A 13799-nucleotide genomic window follows, 5' to 3' on the forward strand; every position below is an offset into this window, starting at 1 on the left:
ATTTTGACTGGACAAATCCTGGTGGCGGGGAAGCTATGGTGAGACAACGAGGACCCACCAAAAGGGGAAACAAAGGTAAAGTATTCGTGGGCCGAAAGGGGCGCTCCCTGCGCCTAAATGCGGGATGGAAAACCACCCGAGGACCCGTTAGAGGGCACAGAAAGCCAGGCTCCGAAGTCTTGAGGGCTCCGATATTAGAAGTAGATGGAGTAGGGTAGGATTCCTCCGGCCTCTCCCTGGACCTTCTACAATAGGGTAGAAGCTGGGATTTGTTCTCACTTCCTGTTGTGGCAATGAAACAGGAAGTGAAAAATCTCCACCGGGGGGAGGGGGCACTAGTTCTGGTGACAACCAGGGCTTCCTTCACTTGGGAGGGATTATCTCTCACTTCCTGTTGTGGCAATGAAACAGGAAGTGAAAAATCTCCCCAACAGGGGTGGCACTAGTTCTGGTGGCAACCAGGGATTCCCTCATTTTGGAGGGATTTCCTCTTTCCTTACTTCCTGCTTTGGCTCTAGGACAGGAAGTGAAGGGTAATCTTCCAAATGGGGGCACTAGTTCTGGTGACAACCAGGGCTTCCTTCACTTGGGAGGGATTACCTCTCACTTCCTGTTTTGGTTCTGGGAGAGGAAGATAAATCTCCCTGATGGTGACAACCGAGGATTCCTTTACTTTGGAGGGATTTCCTTCCACTTCCTGTTTTGGTTCTGGGACAGGAAGTGAAGGGAAATCTCCCCAACGGGGGTGGCACTAGTTCTGGTGGCAACCAGGGATTCCCTCACTTTGGAGGGATTTCCTCTTACTTCCTGCTTTGGCTCTAGGACAGGAAGTTAAGGGTAATCTTCCCAATGGGGGTACTAGTTCTGGTGACAACCAGGGCTTCCTTCACTTGGGAGGGATTTCCTTCCACTTCCTGTTTTGGTCCTGGGAGAGGAAGAGAAATCTCCCTGATGGTGACAACCGGGGATTCCCTTACTTGGGAGGGATTTCCTTCCACTTCCTGTTTTGGTTCTGGGACAGGAAGTGAAAGGAAATCCCCCCCCAATGGGGACAAAGTTTTCTGGTGACAATCAGTGATTCACTTTGGAGGGGTTTCCTCTAACTTCCTGTTGTGGCTATGAAACAGGAAGTGAAGGGAATTCTCCCCAAAAAGACACTAGTTCTAGTGACAACTAGATTCTTTCGAGGGATTTCCTCACTTCCTGTTTTGGCTAGAGAACAGGAAGTAAAGAGAAATCTCCCCAAAGGGACACTAGTTTTGGCGACAACCAGGGATTCCATCACTTCAGACGAATTTCCAGGGAGCCCCCAGACAACTAGGGTGCAAATATATTTCAGGAAGCAATGTTGTTGGCTGCCCAATGTGTTTATTGGTCAACAGGGCCACTGATAGGGGGCTGCTGTCGGCCCCTTTGTGCTAGCTTCAGAGTGTATTCATCCAGTGGGGGAGGGGGGGAGGGTCCAGGGGCGGGGAGGGGACCTTTCTTTATTTTCCATGGGGTCCACGGGTAGTATTACCAAGGGCCACGGCCCCCAACATTTATAGTGAGTACCTGGGGTCCTATTAATTCAGCCAGTGGGCCCGGAGAAGACGGGACTTTTTGTTCGCTTTTGGGAGCATTCCTGACCCCTGCACTCTGTACGCTGCATACCCCTGTCCCCTGCACTCTGTACGTTACATACTCCTGACTTCTGCACTCTGTACGTTGCATCCCCGTCCCCTGCACTCTGTACGTTACATACTCCTGACCTCTGCACTCTGTATGTTACATACTCCTGTCCCCTGCACTCTGTACGTTACATACCCGTCCCCTGCACTCTGTACGTTACATCCCCCTGTCCCCTGCACTCTGTACGTTACATACTCCGTCCCCTGCACTCTGTACGTTACATCCCCCTGTCCCCTGCACTCTATACGTTACATACTCCGTCCCCTGCACTCTGTACGTTGCATACTCCTGTCCCCTGCACTCTGTACGTTACATCCCCCTGTCCCCTGCACTCTGTACGTTACATCCCCCTGTCCCCTGCACTCTGTACGTTACATCCCCCGTCCCCTGCACTCTGTACGTTACATACTCCTGTCCCCTGCACTCTGTACGTTACATACTCCTGACCCTTGCACTCTGTGCGTTGCATACTCCTGTACGTTACATCCCCCTGTCCCCTGCACTCTGTATGTTACATCCCCCTGTACCCTGCACTCTGTACGTTGCATACTCCTGTCCCCTGCACTCTGTACGTTACATACTCCTGTCCCCTGCACTCTGTACGTTACATCCCCCTGTACCCTGCACTCTGTACGTTACATCCCCCGTCCCCTGCACTCTGTACGTTACATACTCCTGTCCCCTGCACTCTGTACGTTACATACTCCTGTCCCCTGCACTCTGTACGTTACATCCCCCTTTCCCCTGCACTCTGTACGTTACACCCCCCTGTCCCCTGCACTCTGTACGTTACACCCCCCTGTCCCCTGCACGTTACATCCCCCTGTCCCCTGCACGTTACATCCCCCTGTCCCCTGCACTTTGTACGTTACATACTCCTGACCCCTGCACTCTGAACGTTACATCCCCCTGTCCCCTGCACTTTGTACGTTACATACTCCTGACCCCTGCACTCTGAACGTTACATCCCCCTGTCCCCTGCACTCTGAACGTTACATCCCCCTGTCCCCTGCACTCTGTACGTTACATCCCCCTGTCCCCTGCACTCTGTACGTTACATCCCCCTGTCCCCTGCACTTTGTACGTTACATACTCCTGACCCCTGCACTCTGAACGTTACATCCCCCTGTCCCCTGCACTCTGTACGTTACATACTCCAGACCCCTGCACTCTGTACGTTACACCCCCCTGTCCCCTGCACTCTGTACGTTACATCCCCCTGTCCCCATGCACTTTGTATGTTACATCCCCCTGTCCCCTGCACTTTGTACGTTACATCCCCCTGTCCCCTGCACTCTGTACGTTACATCCCCCTGTCCCCTGCACTTTGTACGTTACATACTCCTGACCCCTGCACTCTGTATGTAGGCTCAAGTTCTATGCCTTTCCACTGCCACGCCCACAATTCACCTCAGCATGCTGCCTCACTATGGCCCTCTGGGTGTTCAAGGCTCCCCCCTCCCCCCCCCCCTAGTCAGGTAGTCCGTACAGAACCTCATACCATCCAATGGCAGCCCTGACAGCCAACAATCTGACACAGGAGGTGGGAGGAGTCGGACCCTCAACTTTATTTTCAAAATTTGCACATCAGACCAATTCTAGATCTGAAAGACACGACACCGTCACACTTTACGTGGCTTCTGGTCGACTTCTCCATGGTCTCCAAAATCTGCAAAGTCGATCTAATAAATCAATCAAGTAAAGCCGGACACACACACGGGTCGAATTCCGAAAGCATTTTCCTTTATCGAGAACCTTTTCTAAGAATTTTCTTTCACCACAGCAACGGACGATTTTTCGAGTGGTCACTGAATTTGAGCGATCGGGGATGCTGGAATTTTTTTTTTTTTAAAAACGAACGAATTTCTAAATCCAGGATTGGAGAACAGTCCGAGAAATGTCACTGAAAAAAAAAAATGAGCTGGGAAAAATTCTTGGCCACGAAAATTCTTTTCTGTAGCCACAAGAGGTGAAGTCAAAGGCTCGATTGGTCAAATGGTGGCGCCATTGCATTGCGACACGCACGAACGAAAATTCTTGAGCACGAAAATTCTCTTCTGTGGCCACATGTGGTGAAGGTAAATGCTCGGTCGGTCAAATGGTGGCGCCACATGGAGGTGAAGGCTTGGTCGGTCAAATGGTTGCACCACATGGAGGTGAAGGCTTGGTCGGTCAAATGGTTGCACCACATGGAGGTGAAGGCTCGGTCGGTCAAATGGTGGCGCCACATGGAGGTGAAGTCAAAGGCTCGGTCGGTCAAATGGTGGTGCCACAAGAGGTGAAGGTAAAGGCTCGGTCGGTCAAATGGTGGCACCACATGAAGGTGAAGTCATAGGCTCGGTCGCTCAAATGGTGGTACCATTGGATTGCGAAACGCACGAACAAAAATTCTTGGCCACGAAAACTCTCTTCCGTAGCAACATGGAGGTGAAGGCTCGGTCGGTCAAATGGTGGCACCACATGGAGGTGAAGGCTCGGTCGGTCAAATGGTGGCGCCATTGGATTGCGAAACGCATGAACGTAAATTCGTGGCCACGAAGACTCTCTTCCGTAGCAACATGGAGGTGAAGTCAAAGGCTCTGTCGGTCAAATGGTGGCGCCACATGGAGGTGAAGTCAAAGGCTCGGTCGGTCAAATGGTGGCGCCACATGGAGGTGAAGTCAAAGACTTGGTCGGTCAAATGGTGGCGCCACATGGAGGTGAAGTCACAGGCTCGGTCGATCAAATGGTGGCGCCATTGTATTTCCTATTTTCGGAATTCGACCCGTGTACGGCCTACGTAAGTTCTGTTAGACCAAAACCACTTCAATCGAGTTGCCTTCGTTGACGTCACTCGGTATCTCTTGCTCGTGGATCTTCTGGTGGGACTCCAGGTAACGAATCTGCGAGTAAGTCGTACCGCACTTCGAGCGGCTGAACGATTTTCCCTTCGTACGTCCCTCCTGGCGTCGGAGAAGATCTCCCGACACGTGCAAAGCGGCACAGTCGTACCCGTGAACCTGCCTGTGCCGATCGAGGTGGCCCATTTCCTGGAAAGCCTTGCTGCAGGTGTGGCAGCTGAAGGGCCGGTAGCCCGTGTGCATCAGGTAATGTCTGTGGAGGCTGGAGACGCGGGTGAAAGTCCTGGAGCAAAGGCTGCACTTGAGGACCTCCAGGCCTTCTTCCGGTTCCTCAACTTGACGTTTCTTTGAAGGCATCTCCAAGCGTTTCGAAGGAAGCTCCTCAACGTTGGTCCAAGGACGTTCCCCCGAGCCCAACCCTTCCTCGGCGCGCCGGGCCCGGCCCAGCTTGGCGTTGAAGCTCTTCTGGAAAAGGAGGCACGGGTAGGGTGGGTCCCCCTTGTGAACGCGCCGGTGCTTCAGCAGCTCGCTGGCGTCTCGGAAACCCTTGAGGCAGATGGAGCATTTGAAGGGCTTTTCACCCGTGTGGACCAAGCGGTGGCGCTGGAGGTGGGTGGCTTGCCGGAAGCTTTGGTTGCACAGGTGGCAGGTGAAGGGCTTGAGGCCGGTGTGGATGACGGCGTGCTTCCTCAGGTTGGAGGAGTTGTTGAAGCACTTCTTGCACTCGGCGCACTCGTAGAGTTTTTGGCCGGAAGGTCCAAGCTTCAGGTGAACGGGGCGGTGGTCTTCAAGGTCCTTCTTGGTCAAGAACCAGTCGCTACAGTAGGAACACTGGTAGGCCCCGGCCAGGTCGTTATTTTCATTGGCGGCCACGACGAGACGTCTCTTCTCGGGTTTCCGTAGGACCAGCAACTCTCCGTGCTTCTCCTGGTGACGCTTCATGTAACAAATGCGGGAGAAGCTCTTCCCGCACACCGGGCAGCTGTAAGGTCGCTCTCCCGTGTGGACCCGAAGGTGGACCCTCAGCTCGGTGGAGTCGCGGAACCCCTTCATGCAGTGGGGGCACTGGAAGGGTCGCTCCCCCGTGTGCACCAAGCGGTGGCGGTCCAGCTGGGACTTCTGCCGGAAGCGGCCGCCGCACTCCTCGCACCCGTAGGGCCTCAGGTCCGCGTGGATGTGTTTGTGGCGCCTCAGGTTGGAGGGGTCGGAGAAGGAACGACCGCACAAGTCGCACGCGTACTGCTTCTTCCCGCGGACGAACGTCGGAGGGTCGCCGGTGACGCCGGACTTCTCCAGGAAGTCTCCCATGGAAAAAGGGTCGCTGTCCAGCTTGGCTTGCGCCGCCTTCATGCTGTCCAGCATGTCGTTCAGGCAGGACGTCAGTCCGTCCATTTTTGCTTCCGGGTTCAATGCTGAAAGATAAAAAAAAAATTGTAAAAATTAAAATTAGATCAGGATTTAAAAAAATAAATAAATACATTTTAGATCAGGATTAAAAAAAAATGAATTTTAGATCAGGATTAAAAAAAAATGAATATTAGATCAGGATTAAATAAACAAATAAATAAATTTTAGATCAGGATTAAAAAAAAAATAAATATTAGATCAGGATTAAACAAATAAATACATTTTAAATCAGGATTTAAAAAAAATGAATTTTAGATTAGGATTAAAAAAAATTAATATTAGATCAGGATTAAATAAATACATTTTAAATCAGGATTTAAAAAAATAATAATTTTAGATCAGGATAAAAAAAATGATTAGATCAGGATTAAATAAATAAATACATTTTAAATCAGAATTTAAAAAACAAAATAATTTTAGATCAGGGTTAAATAAAAAAAAAAAAGAATATTAGATCAGGATTAAAAAAATAAATTTTAAATCAGGATTTAAAAAAAATGAATTTTAGATTAGGATTAAAAAAAATTAATATTAGATCAGGATTAAATAAATACATTTTAAATCAGGATTTAAAAAAATAATAATTTTAGATCAGGATAAAAAAAATGATTAGATCAGGATTAAATAAATAAATACATTTTAAATCAGAATTTAAAAAACAAAATAATTTTAGATCAGGGTTAAATAAAAAAAAAAAAGAATATTAGATCAGGATTAAAAAAATAAATTTTAAATCAGGATTTAAAAAAAATGAATTTTAGATCAGGATTAAAAAAAAATGAATATTAGATCAGGATTAAATAAATAAATACATTTTAATTCAGAATTTAAAAAAATGAATATAAGATCAGGATTAAATAAATAAATTTTAAATCAGGATTTAAAAAAAAAAGAATTTTAGATCAGGATGAAAAAAAATGAATATTAGATCAGGATTAAAAAAATAAATAAATACATTTTAAATCAGGATTTTTAAAAAAAAATGAATTTTAGATCAGAATTTAAAAAAAATGATTAGATCAGGATTAAAAAAAAAAATAAATTTTAAATCAGGATAAAAAAATAAAAAAGGTACATCTCTGCAATAAATGCCCATTTCCTGGGTTTATCCCTTTAACCCTTTCACTGCCAGGGCTGATGTTGCATTTATTTGCACCCATGTTTAAAAGAAATAATTTAAGGCCTGAAGATTACTTAAAACCCCCAAACATGATATATTTTCCAAAAGCGGACACCCTGGAGAATAAAATAGTGGTAGTTCCAAAAATGTTTTCTTTTTTTTATGTCGCATGATATTACACAAGGGTTTCTGAAAAACTAAATTTCAAGAAAATAATACGCTGCGGCTAAAGTTATTTTAAGAGCACACAAACGCAATATATTTTTTGGGGGATAAAAAAAAAAAAAAAAAAAAAAAAGATGAGGGTGCTCCAAATTAAAAAAAAAAAAAGTACCCAACATGTCAAACCTTAAAATGTCGTGCGCCCATGAATTATGACAAACTTCGGTACCCTATATTTTCCATAGGTGACGCTGATAATACATATTATGATAATATTTATAATAAAAATAAAATAATGATACCAATAATAATAATAATAATAATAATATTATAAATAATGATAATATAAATAATAATGGCATTAATAATAATAATAAAAAAAAAAATCATAATGATAATAATGACGGCAATAATAACATAAACATAGTCAGTCTATGTAACTATGTTAACCTTAAAAATCATGTGCGCCCGTGAATTGGTGACAAATTCCGGTACCCTATATTTTCCATAGGTGACGCTGATGATACATATTATATAATAATAATAAAAATAAAATAATGATACCAATAATAATAATAAAAATAATATTAGAAATGATAATATAAATAATAATGGCATTAATAATTAAAAAAAATAATCATAATGATAATAATGACGACAATAACAACATAAACATAATGAATATAAAAATATTTTCCATAGGTGATGCTGATAATACATTTTATATAATGATAATAATTATAAAAATAAAATACTGATACCAATAAAAATAATAATAACAATAAAAAAAATAAAAATATTATAAAGAATGATAACAAATAATAACGGAGTTAATAATAATAAAAAAACTAATCCTAATTATATTAATGACGGCAATAATAACATAAACATAATGAATATAAAAATATTTTCCATAGGTGATTCTGATAATACATATTATATAATGATAATAATTATAATAAAAATAAAATACTGATAATAATAATAATAAAAAAATAAAAATAATATTATAAAGAAGGATAACAAATAATAACGGAGTTAATAATAATAAAAAAAATAATCCTAATTATAATAATGATGGCAATAATAACAAATACAATGAATATAAAAATATTTTCCATAGGTGATGCAGATAATACATATTATATAATGATAATAATAATAAAAATAAAATACTGATACCAATAATAATAATAATAATAAAAAAATAAAAATAATATTATAAAGAATGATAACAATGATTTAATAAAAATAAAAAAATGCTACCAATAATAATAATAATAATGATATTAAAAAATTAAAAAAATATAAAAATAATAATATTATAAATAATGATAACATAAATAATAATGGCGTTAATAATAATAATAAAAACAGAATCCTAATTACAATAATGACGACGACAATAATAACATAAACATAGTCTATGTAACTATGTCAAACCTTAAAATGGCGTGCGCCTGGGAATTGGTGACAAACTTTGGTACCCTATATTTTCCAAAGGTGATGCTGATAATACATATTATATAATGATGATAAAAATAATAAAAAAAATAAAAAATATTAATATTATAAATAATGATAATATAAATAATAATGGCGTTAATAATAATAAAAAAATCTAATCATAATGATAATAATGACAATAATAACATGAACATAGTTAGCCTGGCTGAAAAAAAGATGAAAGTTCATCTAGTTCAACCATAAAAAAAACAAAACAATAATGATGCCAATAATAATAAATAATAAAGATAATAAGAATGATGATGATATTGTTATGATTCATTCAAAATAATGATAAAATTAAAAAAAAAAAATCACATAATTATATACAGTAAATAATAATAAATAAAATGCTAAAAAGAATAAAATAATCAACGCTAATAATACTAATATATATAAGAATAATACTAATAAAAAAATGAGAATAACAATAATAAAGATAATAATGATGATGATGATTTTGTTAATAATAATATTTTAAATAATAAAATGTAAAAAAGATATTACAAATGTAAATAATGATATTATTATTAATCATATAATAAAAGCAGTAACAATAAATAACAATTTTAATATAATAACATAATAATGCTAAAAAAATTATAACAATAAAAAAGAATTAAATAAAGAGATTATTAATTATAAATAATGATAATAATATAAATAATAAAACAAATCGTAATAATATTAATTATATAAATAATGATTAAAAAAAATTAAATAAAATGTAAATGATAATAGTATATATGAATAATACAAATAAAAATAATACAATGATAATAAAAAATAAAATATTAATGATAACAATTGAAAGTAATAAAGATAATAATAATAACAGTAATATTGTAATAATAAAATATAAAAAATATAAATAATAATAATGCTGATGATCTATGACAATAACCCTGCATATGGCGGTGTATTGGGCGGTGATGGCGGTCTCGGTGGTCCTGCACACATAATACACGCAGTCCTGCACACGAGGACAGATCGGGGGTCTGACATTCGGTACAATTACCTCCAGGGTCGCTCTGTCACAGATCACACATTGGTCCCCATTGCTGGACTCGTCCCATCCCCCCCCCATACACACTGCACAGGCTGAGCTCACAGGAAGGTGCGCCCTGTAATGGTGTTCAGGAAACACAGCGCAGAATGTTGGTTCCCCCATCAGAGCTCTCACTGTCAGATGTAAAGAATCGTCATCCTCTGTATCCGTCACTATCAGCCACCTCTCTTCATTCCCTCCCCCTCCATTCATTCATCCCTCTCTATTCATTCAGTCCTGCGCTTTCATTCATCCACTTCTGTTCATTCATCCCTCCACCTTAATTATTTCCTCCACCTTCATTCATTCATCCCTCCATCTCTGTTCATTCATCCCTCCATCTCTGTTCATTCATCCTTCCATCTCTGTTCATTCATCCCTCCATCTCTGTTCATTCATCCCTCCATCTCTGTTCATTCATCCTTCCATCTCTGTTCATTCATCCTTCCATCTCTGTTCATTCATCCTTCCATCTCCATGCCTCCATTCATTCCTCTGCCATCATGTTCATTCATTCCTCCACTAATTAATCCCTCCACCTCTGTTCATTCATTCCTCTGCTTCTATCCAATCATCCCTCCATATTCATTCATTCATCCATCTGCATTCCTACACCTCTCATCATTCATTCGTCCACATCCATCCATTGCTCTGCCTCCATATTCATTCATTCATCCCTCCACCATTATTCATTCCTCTGCCTCCATTCATTTCTCCTCCTTCACTCTTCCATCTCCATTCCTATGCCTCTCATCATTCATTCCTTTAACTTCATTCATTCCTCCATCTCCATTTTCTGCCTCCATCTACTCATCCCTCCACCTTCATTCACCTCTATCCATTTCTCTGCATCCATCTTCATTCATCCACCTCCATCCATTCATTCCTCCACCCCTCTGACTCCACCTCCATCCATTCATTCCTCCACCCCTCTGACTCCACCTCCATCCATTCATTCCTCCACCCCTCTGACTCCACCTCCATCCATTCATTCCTCCACCCCTCTGACTCCACCTCCATCCATTCATTCCACCACCTCCATTATTCATTCCTCCATCCATTCATTATCCCATCTCATTGGCCTCATCATGTTCTGTGGCTGTCCTCTAGAGGCGGGCGTGTCCTTACACCCCAATGGAGGCGTTCCCACCCGGGGCCCCGCCCCCCCTGAACACGCTTTCTATTTTTTTATTCTCTTTTTTACACATTTAACCCTTTTTCTGTTTGTCTGCATAACTGTGTGACCATCCCCCTATGTGACGTCATCCTGCAGGTGACTGGTCCTCTTTATGGAGGGGGCGGGGTCTACCAGGCTCCCTGTGGCTCCTCCCCCCGGTCAGTTTTTTTCTTTTGATAATAAAAAACAACTCAGGAAATGACCATTTCTGACCATTGGGGCCCAATATATCCTGACTATAGGAAGGTCCCATCACCTGGGGGGAGGGGCTCCAGATTCGGAATCCGCTGATCGATCTCTCCTCCGATCTCCCCACACACGTACAACGGGATCGCTCAGCCACGCCACGCCCACTGTACGGAAGCAGAGCTTGCCAGGCCCACGCCCTCTCCTCCCCGCCCCTTTGTTTTTGATGCGGATTGATGACGTGTTGGGGCGCACTGGGAGTGACGTCAGGTGTCGGGGAATTGGCGGTATCCTGGGCCTGTGTCCGGTCGGAGGGTTCTGAGGGGCCGCCATGGGTTTCCTGAAGCTGATAGAGATCGAGAACTTCAAGTCGTACAAAGGGCGGCAGATCATAGGACCCTTCCGCCGCTTCACCGCCATCATCGGCCCCAATGGCTCCGGTGAGAGGACAGAACTCCGCCGTGTGCAGTGTATACAGAGGGGGGGTGACATCCACAATTCACTGGAGGAGGGGTCCACCATCTACAGAGGGCTGCGTGGGGGCCCTTCCGGCCTCTGGGGGCCACGTGTGAGCTTTTCTGGCCTCTGGGTGCCCATCCGGCCTCTGGGGGCCGCGTCGGTGCCCGTCCGGCCTCTGGGGGCCCGTCCGGCCTCAAGGGGCCGCGTCGGTGCCCGTCCGGCCTCTGGGGGCCGCGTCGGTGCCCGTCCGGCCTCTGGGGGCCGCGTCGGTGCCCGTCCGGCCTCTGGGGGCCGCGTCGGTGCCCGTCCGGCCTCTGGGGGCCGCGTCGGTGCCCGTCCGGCCTCTGGGGGCCGCGTCGGTGCCCGTCCGGCCTCTGGGGGCCGCGTCGGTGCCCGTCCGGCCTCTGGGGGTCCGTCCGGCCTCTGGGGGCCGCGTCGGTGCCCGTCCGGCCTCTGGGGGCCGCGTCGGTGCCCGTCCGGCCTCTGGGGGCCGCGTCGGTGCCCGTCCGGCCTCTGGGGGCCGCGTCGGTGCCCGTCCGGCCTCTGGGGGCCGCGTCGGTGCCCGTCCGGCCTCTGGGGGCCGCGTCGGTGCCCGTCCGGCCTCTGGGGGCCACATGTGAGCTTTTCTGGCCTCTGGGTGCCCGTCCGGCCTCTGGGGGCCGCGTCGGTGCCCGTCCGGCCTCTGGGGGCCGCGTCGGTGCCCGTCCGGCCTCTGGGGGCCGCGTCGGTGCCCGTCCGGCCTCTGGGGGCCGCGTCGGTGCCCGTCCGGCCTCTGGGGGTCGCGTCGGTGCCCGTCCGGCCTCTGGGGGTCGCGTCGGTGCCCGTCCGGCCTCTGGGGGCCGCGTCGGTGCCCGTCCGGCCTCTGGGTGCCGCGTCGGTGCCCGTCCGGCCTCTGGGGGCCGCGTCGGTGCCCGTCCGGCCTCTGGGGGCCACATGTGAGCTTTTCTGGCCTCTGGGTGCCCGTCCGGCCTCTGGGGGTCGCGTCGGTGCCCGTCCGGCCTCTGGGGGTCGCGTCGGTGCCCGTCCGGCCTCTGGGGGTCGCGTCGGTGCCCGTCCGGCCTCTGGGGGTCGCGTCGGTGCCCGTCCGGCCTCTGGGGGTCGCGTCGGTGCCCGTCCGGCCTCTGGGGGTCGCGTCGGTGCCCGTCCGGCCTCTGGGGGTCGCGTCGGTGCCCGTCCGGCCTCTGGGGGCCCGTCCGGCCTCTGGGGGCCGCGTCGGTGCCCGTCCGGCCTCTGGGGGTCACGTCGGTGCCCGTCCGGCCTCTGGGGGTCGCGTCGGTGCCCGTCCGGCCTCTGGGGGTCGCGTCGGTGCCCGTCCGGCCTCTGGGGGTCGCGTCGGTGCCCGTCCGGCCTCTGGGGGTCGCGTCGGTGCCCGTCCGGCCTCTGGGGGCCCGTCCGGCCTCTGGGGGCCGCGTCGGTGCCCGTCCGGCCTCTGGGGGTCGCGTCGGTGCCCGTCCGGCCTCTGGGGGTCGCGTCGTTGCCCGTCCGGCCTCTGGGGGTCGCGTCGGTGCCCGTCCGGCCTCTGGGGGTCGCGTCGGTGCCCGTCCGGCCTCTGGGGGTCGCGTCGGTGCCCGTCCGACTGCATTGAACTGAAAAAATATTCAATCCAAGAATGTGGATTTTATCATTTATTAAAAATTTAAAAAAAAATTGGGTCTGGCGGCAGAAGGTTTGGGTCCGGTGTGGACGGGCGTTCGCATTGATGATGTCAGAGATTTGGGAGCTTCTATGGTAATTCGAAAATCATTGAAGTTGACCTGAGCGACTTTGCTGTGTGATGTCATCACTGGGTCTCTGTGCTTCTCTATGCATGCGAACAAATGCCCGACCAACAACGTCGGCCCTCGGATGATGTGGGCTAATCCAGCGTGCGGACAATAACATATTTTTTTTTCCTTTTTCTTTCAACAGGAAAGTCCAATCTCATGGACGCCATCAGCTTTGTGCTGGGGGAGAAGACGAGTAACCTGAGAGTGAAGACCCTGCGGGATCTGATCCACGGAGCGCCGGTGGGGAAGCCCGCCGCCAACCGCGCCTTTGTCAGCATGGTGTATGAGGAGGACAGCGGGGGGGAGAAGGTCTTCTCCAGACATATCATCGGTAAGGGGGGGGGGGGGGGATTCCCTCATTCACACGCGACCCTGACGCTGTCGGTTCGCTGTCCCGTTCTGTGTTTGCAGCAAAACGCTCGGTGAATTCGCGTGGACGGGCGTAAAAACCCGATTC

General features: G+C 46.6%; 2 protein-coding genes across 3 annotated transcripts in view; one reads left to right on the top strand and one right to left on the bottom strand.

The window, feature by feature from the left end:
• Positions 1–3215: 3215 nt before the first annotated feature.
• Positions 3216–11297, bottom strand: LOC149428589 (uncharacterized). Of its 2 annotated transcripts, none has more exons than XM_089667224.1 (2): positions 11188–11297; positions 3216–5923 (listed from the first exon to the last, which is right to left on the bottom strand). In XM_089667224.1, the coding sequence occupies exon 2, from the start codon at positions 5901–5903 to the stop codon at positions 4461–4463; it is 1443 nt and encodes a 480-aa protein (XP_089523350.1). In that variant the 5' UTR covers positions 5904–5923; positions 11188–11297; the 3' UTR covers positions 3216–4460. The 2 variants fall into 2 exon arrangements, with proteins under 2 accessions (XP_089523350.1, XP_089523349.1); XM_089667223.1 differs by lacking the exon at positions 11188–11297 and adding an exon at positions 9725–10684.
• An 87-nt stretch (positions 11298–11384) lies between these two features.
• Positions 11385–13799, top strand: part of LOC149428590 (structural maintenance of chromosomes protein 1A-like) — a 57605-nt gene continuing 55190 nt past the window's right edge. Inside the window, 2 exon segments of the mRNA XM_089667225.1 lie at positions 11385–11557; positions 13485–13673. Coding sequence (XP_089523351.1) covers positions 11449–11557; positions 13485–13673 — 298 coding nt within the window. The 5' untranslated portion in view covers positions 11385–11448.

Source organism: Staurois parvus, unplaced genomic scaffold, assembly GCF_062004578.1.
Source record: "Staurois parvus isolate SC_StPar_1 unplaced genomic scaffold, SC_StPar_1.0 ptg003109l, whole genome shotgun sequence".
NCBI classification, from domain to species: domain Eukaryota; kingdom Metazoa; phylum Chordata; class Amphibia; order Anura; family Ranidae; genus Staurois; species Staurois parvus.

Bases quoted from the DNA above. Each gene is read 5' to 3' on its own strand.
- LOC149428589 (XM_089667224.1), bottom strand. From the start codon at position 5,903: ATGGACGGACTGACGTCCTGCCTGAACGACATGCTGGACAGCATGAAG.